This window comes from Schistocerca americana, chromosome 1 (genome assembly GCF_021461395.2).
Source record: "Schistocerca americana isolate TAMUIC-IGC-003095 chromosome 1, iqSchAmer2.1, whole genome shotgun sequence".
Taxonomy (NCBI): domain Eukaryota; kingdom Metazoa; phylum Arthropoda; class Insecta; order Orthoptera; family Acrididae; genus Schistocerca; species Schistocerca americana.
The window spans coordinates 21137624-21157494 of record NC_060119.1 but is presented as its reverse complement, the minus strand read 5'-3'; the positions used below and the strand labels follow the sequence as shown (position 1 = coordinate 21157494).

Sequence of the window (19871 nt, the reverse complement as noted above, 5' to 3'; positions counted from 1 at the left end):
TGAGAGGTTCGCAGGAGAGCTTCTGTGAAGTTTGGAAGGTAGGAGACGAGGTACTGGCAGAAGTAAAGCTGTGAGGACGGCACCTGAGTCGTGCTTGGGCAGCTCAGATGGTAGAGCACTTGCCATCAAGGAAATGGTACCGAGTTCGAGTCTCGGTCCGGCACACAGTTTTAATCTGCCAGGAAGTTTCATATCAGCGCACACTCCTCTGCAGAGTGGAAATCTCATTCTGGAAATGAAAACCTGTTTGCAGGTATAAACTTACTATTCTATGGAGAAATTCTGGACGAATATGTAAGAGAACGTGCACCCAAGAAGAGATGGAATTCTTTAATGATATTATAATACGGGAAATAAAATCCCTGTTGGCTTTTGGTTAAAAGAATTGCAGGAAGGCATGGTGCTAATTGTTGAAGCCATAACAGAGATACTTTATAGGGAAAAAGTTAGATGTGTGTAAGAATTTGAGAACATACGTTTTTCTGTCAATTTACTGGTTAGAAAGAGAATTAGATGATTTAGGTATAGCTTTAAATTACATGTTAAAAATCAAGCTGGATGTTATTAAAATCACATCAAACAAAAATAAATGAAGAGTTTATCTTTGTGAAAATGCATTTACATAAATTAATATTTTGTAGAAGAATATTTGTTTTCTTATTCGTTACCATACCAAAAATTTAAAGAGTCTTCTATTGACAGTGAACTACATTTCGAATACTTTAAACATCACCACCCAAGGTGATATTTAAAGTATTCGAAATGGGGTATTCGACAGTATAATAACCTTGTTTCCTACCTGCGTGTAGCATTTCTTACCTGCATGAAGATAATCGCTGACTTTAGATGCTCGACATCGGTGATGACCTTGAACCGTCGGCTCGAGCTGGAACACGTGTATCGTGTGATGAAGGTCAAGTTGGAAGTTCTGGGTTGTCAATGATGGCATTCAATCCAGGTCAAGCCAACAGTTCGAGGTCAACGATGACATCAGCATTTTGAGGTCAAATTGTATCGAGAAACCCCATTGCCTTCTCACTGCCATAGGTTTTCGCAGCATCCTATAAGATTATGTGACGGCCTGAGTAGGCCAGCGATTTAGCCTCGGACCACTCTGACTACTGGTAAATTAAGAAACTCGGCTTGCATCGCTGCAAGCACGCTAGGTAAAATGGACTCATACGATCTGGTATAAGGTGCTCGAGCATTAACGAGATGCGTGATAGCGAAAGGGTCAATATTTGGTAAAGTAAGTTATATGCAGATGATGAAGTTGAAAACAAATAAGACCGACCTGAAAATAAAGGACAGCTCATCTGTCAGGGAAGAGGGCAGTCACAACACCTGTTTCATTTCTTCGGTCCTATACGAACGTTGTTTATACGAGTGAAGCATTGCAGGTTCAGAGGTTAACCTAGTGGCAGGAACGGTACACCACCTTGCACGCTATCCACCACTGCCCGCCTCAGCGTCGCCGCAGTAACCTAGACGGAGTTGTCGTCGGTGTGTTGCAGTGAAGCCGGAGTTCAAGTACATCGCCAACATGCACGGCAACGAGGTGCTGGGCCGCGAGCTGCTGCTCAAGCTGGCCGACCACCTGTGCGAGCAGTGGCTGGCCGAGGACGCCGACATCACGCGCCTCATCAGCTCCACGCGCATCCACCTGCTGCCCAGCATGAACCCCGACGGCTGGCAGCTCGCCACCGACACGGTCAGTCGACAGCCAGCCACCTTAAAAAAGTCTTCTGTAAAATCAGCAAGTGAATCTAAATAATCTGTTCAGCGACTTTGTGACCGTACTGTCACCCGAGTAGAGGATGACATAAGAAAGGCCCAAATACTGAATTCAGTCTTCTGAAACTGTTTCACCACTGAAGACTGTAATACAATATCTCCTTTCAATTGTAACTCTGGGGTGGGTCGTGATTTTAACATCTCGCGATATGACACGGCCTGTGCGGTTGACCGCCCTCGGAGATTAGACAAAAAATATTTAACTGATCATAACTGATTAATGTTCTTGAATAGCCTATTCAGGGCCAGTGGGGGTAAAGATTAAGCCTACTTAAATAAGAATAGTAGGATGCTATCGAGAAATGTATTATAAAAACTCGAGGAAATTGCAAAATCAGACAACAATCTAGTGGAACTGAATACATTTATTATTACGGTTCCCTATTTGTCGAGCCATGGCGCGTGTATCACCTGGACTAGTCGAGTGGAAAGCACGTGTGCTTTGTCGCCTGTGAAAAGCTGCGGTCGTCCTTGGGGCGGAATGTGATGTGATGTGGAAATATGAATTTAACTACACAGAGTACTCGCGGTTGAATCTCCAAAATCGTGCGTTCGGAGTTATTCGAGTAAAGAGACAGTTCGAGAGTCGAGACAGTCTGGTTGTATACTTGCCAGGAGCAGACGCTCGACTCGCGTGCACATTCCTAAGTGAGCACTTCGGAGTGCCTAAAGCTGCACGGAGAAGCACCAGTTTGTTCCTGCGCTTGCATTCTGCTTCAGGTGTCACAGTCGGCACTTTCTCGGGCCGAGGTTGAGAGTAATCACTGGACGCTTTGCCAGCAATGTCTCAAACAAATTATATGCTCTCCAGCGATGTGAGTCAGCTGGACACCCTCCAGACACTCCCCAGTTGACTAGTGTGGACTCTCGACTCAGCCAGTGACGGTTTTCACCACAACTTGATTTCAGCCCGCTCTTTCTAGACGCGAGACCACTGACCAAACCCGAGCAGTTCATATAAAATATTCAAGAAGCTGCTCGAGCAGTTTAAAGCAGTATCCACCTGTCAGTTTAGCCTATCACGAGGCCCCCGCATACAGCGGTGGGAATGTGCTACGCATTCTGCGTGGGAGGAATTCTTAACCGTTGACTCCCAGGTGCCTGTGTGGCAATAGGAGACGCATTCCGACGGGGCTGAAAAACTGCAGATGATTCTCGTCGGAGGGCTGCCTTTACTGCCCCACTGCAAGTTCCGCCTACAGCCCTGACAAAAGGAGGCCGCGCTCGCCCAGCCACTCCACAGGACGGCCAGTAGTAGTCTGCCCTTCAGCTGCTTAGAAACTCCCAGCGCGCCCCTGACCTGCCCAAAGTCCGTTGCTTCCTCAGCATCCCTCTCTGTACCAGCCAACGCAAAAAATCACTTTTCTAAACCATGCAGTGCGACAATTGTTACTGTGAAACTGTCCAGTGTCAGCCAATATGATAAATAAACTGATAATTCCACTTAATATAACTATTTTAATCTAATAGACCAAAGTAATTATGTTTATTAATCATGTAATCATTATCAGTTATCTGCTATATTAGCAGGTCCTTTGCCTCTCCATTTTCTGTGATCCATTGCTTCCTTCTTAAGGCTGCTGTTATGTTTTACCGTCCATCATGTCACCCAGTATCTGGAATCTCTTCCTTCCTCGCTTCCTTTTCCCTTCTACATAACCTTCTAAAACTGTTTTTATCGGTCCGTCATTCTTTCTTAATATAAGCCCAATCCAATTTCTTTTTCTTCTCTTTATTACATCTAGTAACTGTCTTTTCTCTCCCACTCTTCTCAGTACCTCTTCATTTTTCACTCTGTTCATCCAACTTATTCTTTCCATCCTCCGCCTTGTCCAGATCTCAAAAGCCTCCAGCCTTCCTCTGTCTTTCTTGCTCATAGTCCACGTTTCACCGCCATATAGAAGAACACTCCATGCAAGACATTTTATGAGTCTCTTCCTGAGTTCTCTGTCCAGACCGCTGCTGAAAATTCTTCTTTTCTTATAAAACGCCTCTTTTGCCTTTGCTATCCTTGTTTTAATTTCTGTGATGCGCTTCCAGTCGGTGTCTATCGTGCTCCCAAGATACTGAAAATTTTGCACTTGTTTAGTATTTCTCCATTCAGCATAATTTTTATTTCATTATTTCCTCCTAGTGCCAATACTTTTGTTTTATTTGTGTTAATTTTTATTCCATATTTTTTTCCGTTAGTTTCAATGGTGTCCACCAAATCCTGTAATTCTTTTTTCCCCTGTGGCTAAAAGGACCATGCCATCAGCAAACCTGAAACACCCTACTCTTCTTCGTCCAATTTATAAGCCATTGTCATCTGATGAGCATTGGTCAATCATATTTTCCAAGTAGAGGTTCAAAAAAAGAGTTGGTGATAGACAGCATCCTAGTCTTACTCCTTTTCCTAGTCTGTTCCGACCGATGACCATCGCAGTCTGGTCCCTTTAATCCCACAAACGAACCTAGTCTGTTCCAGTTTGTACTTTCTCCTCTCACTTTAATTGAAACTTTTTGATTAAGATATAATGAGTTTACAAGTCTTCTGGTTTTCCAGTCCACTCTCTTTTCCCTCATTATAGTCGCCACCTTGTTCCAAACCACATTGTCAAATGCCTTTTCTAAATCGATGAAGCACATATATAGGTCTCTTCCTTTCTCGGTAAACCTTTCTCCCAAGATTCGTAGGAGACCTGTTGCATCTCTGGTGCCCGTATTCCGTCTAAAGTCAAACTGCTCCTCGCCAAGTTTCTCCTCCATTACTTTTTCAAGTCTTTTATTAATTATTCTTAACATCACTTGGGCTTCATGTGGAATGAGGCTGATTGTCCTGTGCTCGCCGCATTTCTTGGTTCCTTGTTTTTTCGGTAATGGAATCATTACTGTTGTCAGAAAGTCCTCAGGCCATTCACCACTGTCATATATTTTATTACATAATCTCAATATTTCTCTTATTCCATCTTGGTTCAAGCATTTTAATATTTCTCCCGGTATCGTATCTGTACCTACCGCATTGCCATTTTTCATTGCAGCTATGGCAGACTTTACTTCTTCCATTATGATTGATCATATAAGGAGGTAAAATAACGCCGCCTTGCATAGTCATCGCATTAACGCCGAAATGGCACACACAGAGGTAAGTGATTGCAGAATAGCAAAACAACTGCAATTACTTGGTACTGGAAAGGCATCCGGACTATCTGAGACAATTGTAAGATCCTACAGAGGTTGTGCGAAAGAATGTGCTCCCCTTCTAGCAGCAGTTTATTGTAGTTCTCTGGAGTAACGAGGTGTACCTAGCGACTGGAACAAAGTCATGTTTATTCGCATTTCCAGCAAGGATCGTACGACACATGCACATAATTATAGGCCCATGTCAGTGATCTCAATCTTTTGTAGAATTATAGAAAACGTTTTATGCTCGCGCGTTATGATGTTGTTAGACAACGAAGAACTCTTGATGTAACTCTTCAGGCTTTCCCGGCGATCTAATGACATCTTGGGTTGTCGGGTGTTCTGCCGGATATCAGCGCCGTACTTGCACGATATTTCGGTCACGTAGCTCGTGGCCTTCATCAGGTGCGAAGTGTTGTCTCAGGTCGCACCTGATGAAGGCCACGAGCTACGTGACCGAAATATCGTGCAAGTACGGCGCTGATATCCGGCAGAACACCCGACAACCCAAGATGTCAACGAAAAACTCGTCTATAAAAACGAACGTGGACCCTGTGAAACTCACGTCCACGAGATCCGTCGCGCCCTGGACGACGGCGCTCACGTTGGTGCCTCATTCAGGGAGGCATTTGACACGATTCCGTGCTGTCGTCACTGAAAGGCATACGAACTCGGCGAGTATTGGACCAGATTTGTGACTGGACTTAAGACTTCCTTGCGATCAGAGCTCAACAGTTCGCTGTTAACGGGGGAGATCGTGTGGCATTGTTGACCGGGAAGTTGGACCGGCGGCGCCGGGCTGCGAGTGCTGAGTGCTACCCCAGGTGGCGCCAGGTTGCGCGTCGGTGAGGATGAGAACACAACACCCAACCCACGGGCGCAGAAAATCTCCAACCCGGGCACGAATCGAACCTGCGCCCGCTGCGTAGTACGCAAACACGTTAGCACTCGGCTAAGCAGACGGACACGGAACAAAATCGACAGATGCACAGGTAGTTCAGGAGCGCTCCAGGGAAGTGTGATCGGATAGTTACTGTTTGTAACACACAGAGTGTGCACTGCCATAATTAATGGCGTAAACGCACACAGCTGAAAGTCTCAGTAAACATTAAGTCCGCAAAGGAACCGTTTGCTAGCTGGCTGCGACTTTTTGGTTACCAGCCACCACTGGGCTGACTCTGCGTAAAACTCATACCAGCCTGGAACAACATTAAGAAGACATTAGTGTACAACATTAAGCAACGTCATCAGATATACTTCGGTTGAAGGGAACACGACAGCATTTACGTGACTGTACTCGTAGTTACACGAGGTGTTGAAAGTGTTGTCCTCGTACCGGGATGCAGCCCTGTTCCCATAGCCACAATGAGTTTCCAATCCTTTCAAGCACGCCTGTATCATTTCGAAACTCTTGACAAGCATTGAGAAGCCTCTGTTCCAGTTCTTCAGCCGTGTCGGCCGCAGCGGCACGCGCTACATCTCTAGGCTGGTCCCAAACACACAAGTCCGTGGAGTTCATATCAGGCGACCTCGGAGACCACGGCACAGGTCCCCCGCGCACAATCCGTCTTTTGGCATTCACTGCATCAGATGTCATCTGGCCGTAGCAACAGAGCTTGCCAGTGCTCTGTCGTGCACGTACCACATCCTGTGGCGTTGCTCTGAGGGGACATCGTAAAGCAGTACTACAAGACGATGCCACAGAAACTGACGGCAGTTTGTTTGGTAACATATATGGCTTAATAAGTTGACACTCTGTTATCCTTAACCACACATTCGATGAGTAACGTAGCTGATGTGAACCTCATGCGCAGCGTGTGGGTAGGAGCCTAGATGACTCCAAACATGAGAACTGTGATAATACAGTAATTAAATATACCATCACAAGCTAAGCGTGCTTCACCTGTAAATAAAATGTTCTCAGATGTAGTGTTGCCTACAACTTATTGCTACATCCACTTATATGGTTCAAATGGCTCTGAGCACTATGGGACTTAACATCTGAGGTCATCAGTCCCCTAGAACTTAGAACTACTTAAACCTAGCTGACCTAACGACATCACACACATCCATGCCCGAGGCAGGATTCGAACCTGCGACCGTAGCAGTCCCGCGGTTCCGGACTGCAGCGCCTAGAACCGCACGGCCACCGCGGCCTGCCATCCACTTATAGAACGTTAGTCTAGGAACAAAGTCTGCCTCACTAAGACATTGAACTCATTGGAGGTGGTCCAGGTACATTGCCTGGTGATGCATAATTGTCCAAAAACTACTGTGGGTCGGTTGAGGAATTTGTGTGGCAAGTCTCTCTGTCTGTGAGTGTTCAACTGTTTCCAGCACTACAAATTCGAGCACACGTGTAATTCGTCCGGACCTACCGGCTCCCACAACGTGTCAAAGGCTTCCAGTTTTTCAGAGACATTGATATAAGTAATAGGGCAATGTATCTTTCGGTACATTTTGTTAGTGCCGGTTGCATAGATTCACGGGAAACTTGAGTGATTAATGACCCCCTCCTCTTACCCTATTGTTCTTCTAAGTGGATTGTGACCCACTGGGGGTCGATTTATGACCCTCTGGGGATGATACTCCCTTCTGAGAAACCTCCCACTCCCCACCCCTCCCCCTCTACCATCCTTCTGGAAACTTCCAACCCTCCCCTCTCCCCCTCACCAATTCAAGTCTACTTTCGGTCTCCCACTCTATCGATGTGATTGACTGATTAATTAAACCAATCAATTAATTAACCGCTCTCCCTCTCGGAAACCTCCTAACCCTCCCCTCAAATCCTCCTGCCCCACCTGGAAATTGGCGGGCCTGTGCTGGAGGGGTGGATCTCACAACAGGAAATTCAGTTACATAGCAGAGAGTATATGCTTTAATTATAAAATTCAAATTCCGAAGGTTGGATCTCTCTTGCTCGTCATTCTGTAGTGTACAATACATCGAAAAGAAGCAATTAAATACATCACTTTTTATTCCAATCGCACAAGGAAAATGGTCGACATAACTGACCACTGTCGCAAATCTTGCGGTGGCGGAGCACGCGGCGGCCGCCCCTGTCAACTGCCACACAGCCGGCTGTCGCATTTAGGCGATTAACAAATTAGGTAAAGCGTTCGACGCTTCAGTAAGCTTGCAAATGTTGCTTTAAATAATTTGTTTGAAATACACTTGCACATAAGACGCTGCACTGTCGCTCGAATTCACAGCACACCGGGCTGCAGGCATGTGTCTCAGAGTGCACGGCAGGGCTCTCGAGGGTTCAGTTCCGGTGCCCACTTCCTGTCGCCGCAGTATTCCCAGGTCCACATGGAACACAAGTACATAGTGTAAAAACAAATCAACGCAAATACACTCGAAAATAAATTGTGCAGGAATATTGTTTATAAATTGAAAATAAAATAAATGAGCGCAAATACATCGCGTTAAAACTCTAAAGACGATCCTACAGCAGCTAAAAACATTCTTAAATACACTAGCGTATAAGTTTTCTGCACGAGGCACCGTTGTAACCCTCAACCTGCGAACTGATGGTCCTGCCAGTGGCCGCAGTTGGCCACAGAGTGAGCCGGCAACGGTTACAGGTGCCTCCGTCAAGTCCCAGCAGACTTCCCACAGGCTAGGCAGTCACTTGCTCTGATACCAAAACCAGTGGTTCCTTCGTCAAATAGCTGAAGACATCCCATGCTAATTGAGTTCTGTCTCTCAGTTGTCCTGTTGTGTGTCCTGTGTTAGAATTCTGGTGTACTGCACCCGAACTAATCATGCTGACACCTGTCAGTCTACGGGGAGTTCTAGGATGTTCACTCTCTTCTCCACCCCCACAATGCCTCCACTACCGGACTCAATGTGAACAGCTGCTACCGAATCGTGAACACCCGCGTCTCAGGGCTTTACCGCTCCTGGCCAACAACCCACCGCTCACTGTGCTGGACAGCTGTTAATGATTCCACAGTCACAAAAGTTTTCCCATCCTTCACAGAACTGGACGCTTAAATGTCGCTGGGATGTTGAACGATATGCTTCCTTCACCCCTCCTGCAAACCAAAACGTTCTCATATGTGTTTTCGAAATACCCCACAAAGGCTGATGCAGTGAGCAATAACAAAATACCTCTCTACTTACTCCCACATCCCAAACCTATGGCCGGCCTGGATCGCCGAGCGGTTCTCGGCGCTACAGTCTGGAACCGCGCGACCGCTACGGTCGAAGGTTCGAATCCTGCCTCAGGCATGGATGTGTGTGATGTCCTTAGGTTAGTTAGGTTTAAGTAGTTCTAAGTTCTAGGGGACTGACGACCTCAGAAGTTAAGTCCATAGTGCTCAGAGCCATTTGAACCATTTCAACCAAACGTATGTGAATCTGCAGACCTAGTTTTCCCTCAGAATACAGCCCTGTCAAAGCGTTCCTAATGACTCCCACCAAATTAGTTGGCGGATACTTCGAGAATACAAATGGGAATCCCTGGAGGGAAGATGATGTTCTTTTCGAGGAACACTATTGTGAACTGGCATTTGAAGCTGACTGCAAGAGGCTGCTACTGCCGCCAACGTTTATTTCGCGTAAGGACCGTGATGATGAGATACAAGAAATTGGGCTCATAGGGAGGCACATCCGCAGTCTTTTTCCCCCGCGCTATTTGCGAGTAGAACAGGAAAGGGAATGACTACTATTGGTACAGGATACCTTCCACCATGGCTTGCAAAGTAAGCGTATAGAATGTAAATGTAGTCTACCTATTAAGATGGTATTCGACCCATTTACCTCTATGCACACAAAGTCACAGACGAATGTAGTCTCTCATTTATCTAGAAAACAAAAGACGGAACTTCTGCTGCTGATTGTCTCTCTGTAGAAACCTTCGTATTAGCCCATAACTTTCTCATTGCAGTCACTTTGCAAGACAAATGTGAAGTTGTAATATGTTTGCCCACAGTACTTACAAGAAACGGTATAGGAGTTCACCTATCAACTCCCCTTCCATCAGAGTATCGCTCTCCTGTCGTAATGTCACAAATTTTCCAGTCTTCGATGTATAGCATTTGAGTGCAGCTGATTTCGACCAGTAAGAGATGTCCCCTGCCAAATTACAGACACCTGCTAGTTCTCTCGAAAACCCATCGCGTTCCAACAGCACTGTTCCATTTGTTAGAAGGCTGAAAGGAAATTCACAACCATCTAGAGTAAACGCAGACTGCACAAAGAAATTCAGAAGCATAACACCTAAAATTCACTAATATCAAATGACGGGCTATAAATATCACTCTGCACATGACCTAATCTCCTTTATCGTATTCCTGTGATTACCAGCTACAAATGTGACAGTGTAATGGTGACCGAGTCTTGATTGACAGCACACTGTCTCTCTCCCTCTCTCTCTCTCTCTCTCTCTCTCTCTCCCCCCCCCCCCCACCCCTCATTATTTTTTGTAACATCCAGTGGATTAAAACTACGAACTATAATAACTTTGCTAACGTCATCTGATAGGAAGCTCAATAAGATTTTACTGTACTCTCTCTTTTGATATATCGAGCAAACAAATACCATCTGCGTGATGATATCGACTATATGTGGTTATCCCATTAAATATATTTGTATTGGTCCATTGGAGCAACGACCAGTGATCGAAGCTGCTTCCACGGGCCTGTGTAAAGTTTTGTCACTTGTACTGGAGGAAGACCATACCGACTATCAGTCGCAGGGAGAGTGTTCTTGTGTTGTTTCATAAGCAGTTTGATACATCTTTTTTGCTGTACCACGTCGAAGCAGTGTATGACTACAGCTGTGTACGCAGCCAGACATTTTGTATTTCTACATGACTTCGAGATCTGACATTAACACATTTCGATCCATTGGCTATCACAGACTGCTGGACATTGCTTGGTGTAAATCGTGCTGCTCTCACAACACACAGGGTGGTTGGAATAATAGACAGAGTCGGTGTTTCTTATTGACAGAAATGTGGAAAGCGTCGCAACATATGGAAACTGGAACAGTTTGTGGCATTAAGGAGCGTTTCCAAATAGCTGTCCAAAGGTGATGACCTCAACACTAAGTCTCATCTTGCACAGTGGTGGGAAGCAGATCTCTTGGCGTTCCGTTTCAAACAGACCAAAAGCATCCATTGCTCATATTGCAGCCATATATGCGATCACTGTTTCGGTGCTGCCCATCCCCTGAAGGCGTTGCTCCCACCATGATCCTCCCCATCTCAAACAATTGGTGTCAGTCAATCATTATGCGGTAATCAACACCGTGCCAGTAGACAAATGAGGCTGAAAAGACGCTGTCGATATGGAGCAGTGTACCGCAGTTGATGGTACGACCAGTTTTAGCAATTTTAGTAGCTTTCCGTAATTTCAATGTCAACCAGCGGCACGGCTGCGTATTTCGAAATTTCTGTGTCATTGTTAAACCACCACTGCACTATTTTGTGAGTACAATATTCTAGATTGCGAATGTAGATAGATGACTGTGCAGTATGTCCATTCATTGTTAATTCTTGGATATATACACCAAAGTCTACCTGACAGCGTCCTATACTGATGCAGTTAGGTTATCTACATATTTCTAGCACTTTGATCACATTGTGTACTTTACGATTATGATTTCCCACCTTTTGCTATGTGGATGGGAGTCACAGAGTACTCTCGCATTCATAGCATAAAGTTGGAGATTGAGAGATGTCACCACATTGCCTCTGACCAACCTTCCCCACAACACTGTCGTCGATATAATTTGCAACTGACCAGAAGTAGGAGGGCACTATACCTGTTACGTTCCGTGTCTCATGAAGGAACAGTGCAAGCTGAGTCCACGATTGCTGTGCAGCAAAGACTCTCCACACCAACTATACAGCGCACAAGTTGTCTCCAGATGTGTGCATGTTGAGGATGTTAGCAGCCATGTCGGTGTATGCTACATATGAGGGTTTTGCTGTGATATGACAGACAGTTAAGAAGAATGTGTGGTTTAGCATGATGGAGCTCCAGACAGATGGAGTTTGAAGCATTTTACATAAATCAGTTGTGCTATCAATTCTAAGTTATCGTTCTAGTGTCTTGGGTCAGTACCAAGAAAGTATGGACAAGAGAGGAACATATATACATGCACTACTAAGACTACACAGTTGTGCACTTAAATGTGCTATATTGTTAAACCCACGTGGTTTCCGAAATATTAGACGTTTGGGGGGTGCAACGCTCCCGATACTCTAATGCGGAGCATATATGTGGATCGTCTGACCACCCTGCAAGTTTTCTGTCCCACTCCCTACCGTGACAAGCTTTAAGATAATACAACTACTTCCTTCTACACGAAAGAAAAACATAGATTCTCTGTGATATACGCACAATATACTTCCGGAGGTGTGTGGTGCCCAGTTCTGACATCCAATTATGCTTCCGAAATTATGCTATGCTTGCATCAGGGGTGAAGGTTGGAAGCTTCCAGAGGAGAAGAGAAAGGGGATATGTGGTAAGGTGGAGGGAGAGGGTTCTGAGAGATGGACTGTCCCCAGAGGGTCATAAATCAATCACTGGCGGGTCGTAAACCACTTTGCAGAACAATAGATTAAGGGGAGGGGGATGGGGAGGGGATCATAAAGCAGTCAAATCTGCCCCTGAATGTATGCGGCCCACACTAACAGATTGTATCAGAAAATGCATTGCCCAACTACTGATTCGCCCTCACAAACAGTGGACTTTGGTCGTGCCTTCGTATACGTTACCCTTCGCGGCACAACTGTGTTCGGTCTCCTGTGCACTGCCATTTGCCCTGCAGTACGTCAAATGTGTATCCACATACTCCTCATTACTGTTATGTTCCGTGTTAGCACTGAGAGTCGTACAGCAAAATGTCTCTCTGTAAACAACTGACATGAGTGGGCACTCTGAGACTGTGCTGTACTGTACTGTACTGACGTATCTGTTCTGTTTACAGCTCCACTTCTCGAAAATATAAACAAAGAATACACCATGGACCGGTATGTGGTATTTAAACAGGACCACGTCAGTTCTGGCTGGTTGCCACAAAGTCGCAATTCTCTTGCAAATGGTTCGTTTGCGACCTATATTTACTGAGACTTTTTTGCTTATAATATTGTGTATTTTCAACTGCATGCGTTTATGCCATTAATCATATATAATCTGTGCATAAACAAAGCAGTAGGTAACGTCGGAAATCCCACGAGGCTCTGCAGATGGCGCAGTTGCTCTCTCTTACAAAGTAACAACAATGAAGTCTGATGAACTGCAGGGGGTCAGTGAGTGTGCAGTGGCTGCAAATCGACCACGAATGTAGCTGTAACATAGCGCGCACGCATAGAAGAAGAAGTCCTGTGCTCTGTAGTCGGCGGATTACTGGAGACATTTGCAGTGACCTACTGTGGAATGGCTACATCAAACAAATAACAGGAGTAGCCGATGACAGGCTGAGATTCGTCGAAGGAATTCGTGGAAACATAATCGTTGAGGAAAGAAGTGCCTTACATAACTCTCGCTCGGCCGATTACTGAGTATTGTTGATCTGCTGGGGCCCCTTACAAGTTGGATTAATAGAAGATCCGAGGAAGGGCGGCGCGCTTCGTCACGGGATATTTTAGTCCGTGACGGTACACCCAATTAATGCCAAATTTCGCCGCAATGTCCTGACGGCTACGTCCATCGTACGTCCCACGTTGATTTACGCGGTTATTTCACTCGCTGTTACTTGCCTGTCAACCCTGACAACCCTGGTCAAAGGCCTCTACTGTCGGTCGTCAAGTGGAGGCAGTCGGCCACTGTGTTGCCTGCGGTGAGAGGAGAGGATAGGCACTGCCTGAGGTTTGCTACTCTCGGCGCAGTCTTCACATTGACGATCGTGAAATATTGAATTCTCTAACGATTTCCAAAATGGAAAATCCCACGCATCTAGTTCCACTTATCAGTCTGCGACCGTTGTCTGTTAATTGTGGTCGTGCGGCCATTATGACATCTGAAACCGTAGACACAGGGCGGGGCGGCGGCACATGTACAGGATCCACACCGGTGCTCCAGAGTCTTCCAGCCGAGAGAGACGTGATAGTCGGCGATATTTTGATACTCTCTCTCTCTCTCTCTCTCTCTCTCTCTTTACGGGAGTTAAGCTTTCTGGTTCTTCGGAACTCGTCACGGAAAGTTCGATGATTGTTTCGCTTAACTTTTTAGGCACATTCTGACATTAACGTATTTCCTGTTCGACGGAAAATATTAGAGCAAAGCGATGGATTGGCGATAGGCACTCCTTTATCGCCGGTCGTGGCGAACCTGTACACGGAACACTCTGGAGCAAAGGCCCTAGAATGCGCTGTGTTCCGTGTTGAGACCGATGTGTTTCTATTGGTACTTGGACGACACTTTTGTGGTGTGACTACATGGAGCGGAAAAGCTTAGGAGTTATTAGAACATTTAAATCCTGTCCGTCGTACCATAAAATTCACGATGGAGCTCCAGACGAGAGGTCCAACACCTTTCCTTGGTCTGTTAATTAAGAGAAGACCGGAAAGATCCCCAGGTCACCGTGCATACAGTAGACCTACACACGCTGACCCCAGGACCCACGCTTCGAGATATCGACATCCGTCGCGAAGAACTTGTGTGTTAGAGACCTCGAACACTTCCAGACAAGGAGAGCCGCGTCGGTGAATCGCAACGCCTGCGACTGGCGTTCCGAGGGAAAATGACTGCTCAGAACATCGGACTGAACCGGCGGTGCAGTCAGAACGGAGAACGCCCGAGTAAGAGCATGCGACTGAGGCCGAGCAAGAGGGACGGAGAGTCGCTTGTGTGTCCCGTGCTGGCCCAGTATCAAGTTTATATCGCTCCCTTCGACGAAGATAAAAAGTATTATTTGTAATGTTAAAGACGATATAGGTCTCGGAAAGCTCGGTGCGCGCCGCGTTCGGTGTGAATGTGGCATGCCTTGCGTGGAGCAGTCCGTCACGACAGCAGAGGAGGGAAACAGTCGAACAGAGCGGCTGTCGTGAAGTGGGTCACGGCGGGGGCGGCGGCGGCGGAGGCGGCGCAAGTGCCCAGTCTGTCAGGAAGAATGCCGGACATTTGCCACGCCGTACATTTACCACGCCGGGCATTTGCCACACTTGCCCCTTCTCCAGCTAGCTTGAGTAGCGATCCCTCAGGTAAGGGACGCCCTTCCTGGTACTTCTTCTGTCCGCTTTCAAACCGCCGTCTCCACATCTTACTCGATACACCCAGTGCGTAAGGGACCTTCTTCTTCGACATCTTGGCGAAATACAGAGTTTCTTTTCCGAAATCGAAATATTTATAACTTTTGGGAAACGAAAGCAATACCGACGATTATGTCAGTATGTAATTAGTTCTGCCAAGTATAAATATAGATCCCTCTGTCTGTACGGTAGCTTCCTTTCACGTTTACTGATTGTTATAGAAACAGTCCATCAGCAAGGAGCAACAAGAAAGGAACGATGTAAAGAGAATGCGAATGTACGCTAATCATTTCTTTTTGATCACTGCATTTGTGCCTACTTTAATTACTACAACTGCACGCCCAAAAGGCAATAAGGAAAGAAGAAATGGGTATGTGAATGTTTTAAAATAAGAACGACATACTCCATATTAATTTATTCTCTAAAATCCGATATCCCTTGCGGCGAAACATTAGTTAATAAGGTGTAGCGAGACAATGTTCAAAACGTGACTGAAGATACGTTCACTAAATAGAGATAAGAACATCTATGACTGACATGTCATCTAAAGTCGACGTACAATTTTAAAATGTTAGAAATAAAGAAATGAAGTAATACACAATGCTGTGCTTGTAACGTACGTTCTTGTTCTACATTGTTTAGCTCTGCTATTTATAAGGTCACAGAGAAAGCATCCTCGGTTTTTGAGGGAAAAGCCGTAATTGTAATGGTCTGCACAACAGAAACAAGAAGTACAACTTAAGGAAAAATAATGTAATGTGTGTTCCAGCTCACAAGTGACATTGAAGCAGATAGTTCCTGTGACTTACAAGGGAACCTCCCCATCGCACCCCCCTCAGATTTAGTTATAAGTTGGCGCAGTGGATAAGCCTTGAAAATCTGAACACAGATCTATCGAGAAAACAGGAAGAAGTTGAGTGGAACTACGACAAAAATAAGCAAAATATACAAAGTAAGTAGTCCATGTGCAAGATAGGCAACATCAAGGAGAACGCGAGATCAGGAACGCCGTGGTCCCGTGGATCGAGAGGTCCTGGGTTCAAGTCTTCCCTTGAGTGAAGAGCTTTAATTTTTTATTTTCAGACAATTATTATCTGTCACCAGTGTCGTATAGAACATATCAGACGTGTTTTCCTGTGGAGGAATCGGTTGACCTATGACCTTGCGATCAAATGTTTTCGGTTCCCATTGGAGAGGCACGTCCTTTCGTCTATTAATCGCACCGTTTTGCGGTGCAAAACACAGACACTAAACTTGTTACAGTGAACAGAGACGTCAATGAACGAACGGACAGATCATAACTTTGCGAAAATAAAGAAAATAAATTTTTCACTCGAGGGAAGATTTGAACCGAGGACCTCTCGTTCCTCAGCTGCTCACGCTGACCACGTGACCACGGAACTCCTACGCTGATGCTCTCCTTGATGTTGCATATCTTGCGCATGGACTACTCAGTTTGTATATTTTGCTTATTTTTTTCGTAGTTCCACACAACTTCTTCCTGTTTTCTTGGTTGATCTGTGTTTAGTTTTTCAAGGCCTATCCACTGTGCCAACTTATAACTAAATCTGAGGGGGGTGCGATGGGGAGGTTCCCTTGTTAGTATGAGCAGAGTTTATATTCGACAACCGGAATAAATTAATAACTGGCTCCATTTAGCGACCCCCGGTCTCAGATGAAACAGTTGCTGAACAGTTCAAAGAAAACTTGAGTCTCATCACAAATAGGAACCCTATTCTACAATTATAGTTGGGAGTGACTTCAATCTACCTTCCGTATGTTGACAAAAATACATTGTCAGACCCTATTGTAGATAGAAAAAAACAACTTCTGTAATTGTTCTAAATACTTTTTTTTTAAATTGAACAATTAGTTCACGAGGCCATTCAAATTGTAAATGGTTACGAAACACACTTGACCTCTTAGCCACAAATAATCCTGAGCATAACGACGGATATAGGGATTAGTGAACACAGTCGTAACGAGGCTCAACTCCGTAACAAAGAAATTCACCAAAACTAAACGCGAAATATATCTGTTTATAAAAGTAGCTAAAAATTCGGTTGGCGTCTTTCTAAAAGAGAGCCTCCGATCCTTCCAAACAAGACCACATGTGGCTTAAGTTCAAAGAAATAGTATCACAGCGCTCGAGAGATTCATATAAAATAAATTAATAAGATACGGAACTGATCCCCCACGGTACACAAAACACGACAGAAAGCTGCTGCAATAGCACCGAAAAAGGCACGTATAATTTAGACGAACGCAAAACCTCCAAGATTGGCGAAGTTTTACTGATGCTCGCAATTTGCGGCGGATATCAGTGCGAGATGTATTTAACAGTTTCCACAACGGAATGTGGCGGAAAATCCAAAGAGATTCTCGTCCTATGTTAAGTAAACCAACGGAAAGGCTCAGTAAGTACCTTTACTGAGCGACAGCGACGGCAGTGTTACTGATGACAGTGTCACTAAAGTGGAGTTAGTAAATGCGGTTTCAGGGGTCGGGCGCGGGTGAGGAGGAGGAGGGGGAGGCAAGGGGCCCAACCCTTCGGAGCAGGTAAAATCGTGGCAAGTGTCCGGCGTGGCAAACGTCAGAAACCGTAACACACAGGGATGCGTTTTCGGTTTGAATAACGCCTGGGGTCCAAGACTCAATGTATTTAAAGCTCGACTACCGTCACATTCGTCAGAGTTGCGAAACGTCGAGGAAATCTGCGTTTCACGGAATATCAGTCCGTGCTCTGTACAACAGGAGAGCATCAAAGGGAGCAGTGAACGTCGGAAATCGAACTTGGCTATAAATAGCGCCGTGAGACCGACACTAGTTGCAACACACACACACACACACACACACACACACACACACACACACACACACACACACTAATCCGACTCCGTCCTGTTCGACTCGTCTTCGATTTGTGAGTTCGGGCTAGCCGGATGTAGGTGTTACTCGTGGCAAAAACTCAAGCTGTAATGTGGTTGCCAACATAAGAGTACCTCAGGATGTAGAAATCACCTCAGAAGGAACCATCGAACCGCGGAAATCAAACAGTAGATATCCTGACCTCGTTACCGACTCAAAACTCACATTTAAACACTACGTCGATCATGTGTGCAATAAGCACAATCTCCTTCTATATCAAATGCATCCTCTAGTCAAAAGGCAGTCACTCACCGTCACAACATAACTTCGTATCTACAAAGTCTTTCTACTGTCCAAAATCAGTTATAGCTCTGCAATCTGCTTCTTAGCAGCTGGCACCAATTTCAAGAAAGTTCAAATTATAGAGAATAAATTTCTCCACATTGCAATAGATGCTCCCCTTTACTTACCAAATTTAGTCGTTCAGCCGACCTCCGAATTCCGAAAATTCGTACTATCATTCACCAACAAGCACAGACATTTTATGAAAAAGCTCAGTCTTCACCGCACCATTTCACCAACCCATTAGGTCACAAGCCACCCGATTCCCCATCTGAATTCCCCAGGCCGATCCGGAACTGCCAGTTCGACTTCTAACCCTCCTTGACATTCGACCTCTTACTTCGTTCACTTCTAAAGAATATTCTCCGATGTCTTGCTCTCATTCCGTAATCCGAGACTCCGACATAAGGAATGCAACCCTGCTGTTTCAGCCTTTTGACACATTGGGTCTAGAACCCCTCGCATTGCGATCAGTCAACAGCTGACAGTCTGGCTGGAGTCCAGGCTAGGACTGTTGATATTTTTAAAAATACCGGGAGTCCGATATATCGATATTTATAAAATTATCAATATCGGATCTCTATATATATCAAGAAAAACTATCGATGTATTGACAGAGATAATATCGGCGTTCCGACCATTAACAACATCGGCATCACATTGTAAATATACTGCCGGTTTCAGAGCTGTATATTTAAGTATTGATTTATTATTAGATATTCTGTACGCCAACAAACTAGCAGCCCTCCCTATTCTGAAGAACTGAGAGGAAAACGGTGCTCCTTCACACTTCGCAGACAACCACTTTGCTGACAAAGGTAAGTGCAGGTAACTGGCACAACAGAAGACGTACGATGGGTCCGTCGCTCGGTTTCGTCACATATCGAATTTGCCCGGAACACTTTATGTTGACATACCTGTTTTTCTCGTTTCTGTCAACACCAGCGACCTAGCAGTTGTAGTGTCAAAATTGCGTGGCGAAGCTAAATGTTGCAGTTCCTCTCACACGTTTCCGCCCATTCCAAAGACCAATCTTGTCATTTAGATTTTCGGTCATCGTTTTCAGCCATTGTTTTTGAAGAATGCCGATGTGAAGAAACAACGCACTAGTTGCGTTAAAAATTCTTCACACTGGAAATCTTGTTATTCCACTCACTACGGTACCCCCCCCCCCCCCCCCCCCACCCACCCATTGCAAACTGACTTCTGCTTTTGTGCCACCTATACTTGCTTCACACAGTCAAAGAGAAAGATTGGTCGCGTTGAAGGTTCAAAAAGTAGTAACTCCTTCACACGGTAAAAAGTAAAATTATGTTCTACCAAATTTCAAAAGAACAACTTCAAATATGTACCGAAGACTGAAAAAAAAATGTAAAGCAAAAATATCTGCACTTCATATTGCCGTTTTGATATCGATATATCGGAGAAAATATCCCCGACGTATATCGATACTTTGTGGGGGAAAATGATGTTATAACGATGTATCGATATTTTACCT

General features: G+C 45.1%; 1 protein-coding gene across 1 annotated transcript in view; it reads left to right on the top strand.

The window, feature by feature from the left end:
• LOC124623105 (carboxypeptidase E-like) overlaps nucleotides 1–19871 on the top strand; it is a 415742-nt gene that overhangs the window by 246202 nt on the left and 149669 nt on the right. The window contains exon 4 of the mRNA XM_047148899.1: nucleotides 1515–1711. Within this exon, the coding sequence (XP_047004855.1) occupies nucleotides 1515–1711 (197 nt within the window). The remainder of the gene's footprint in view (nucleotides 1–1514; nucleotides 1712–19871) is intronic.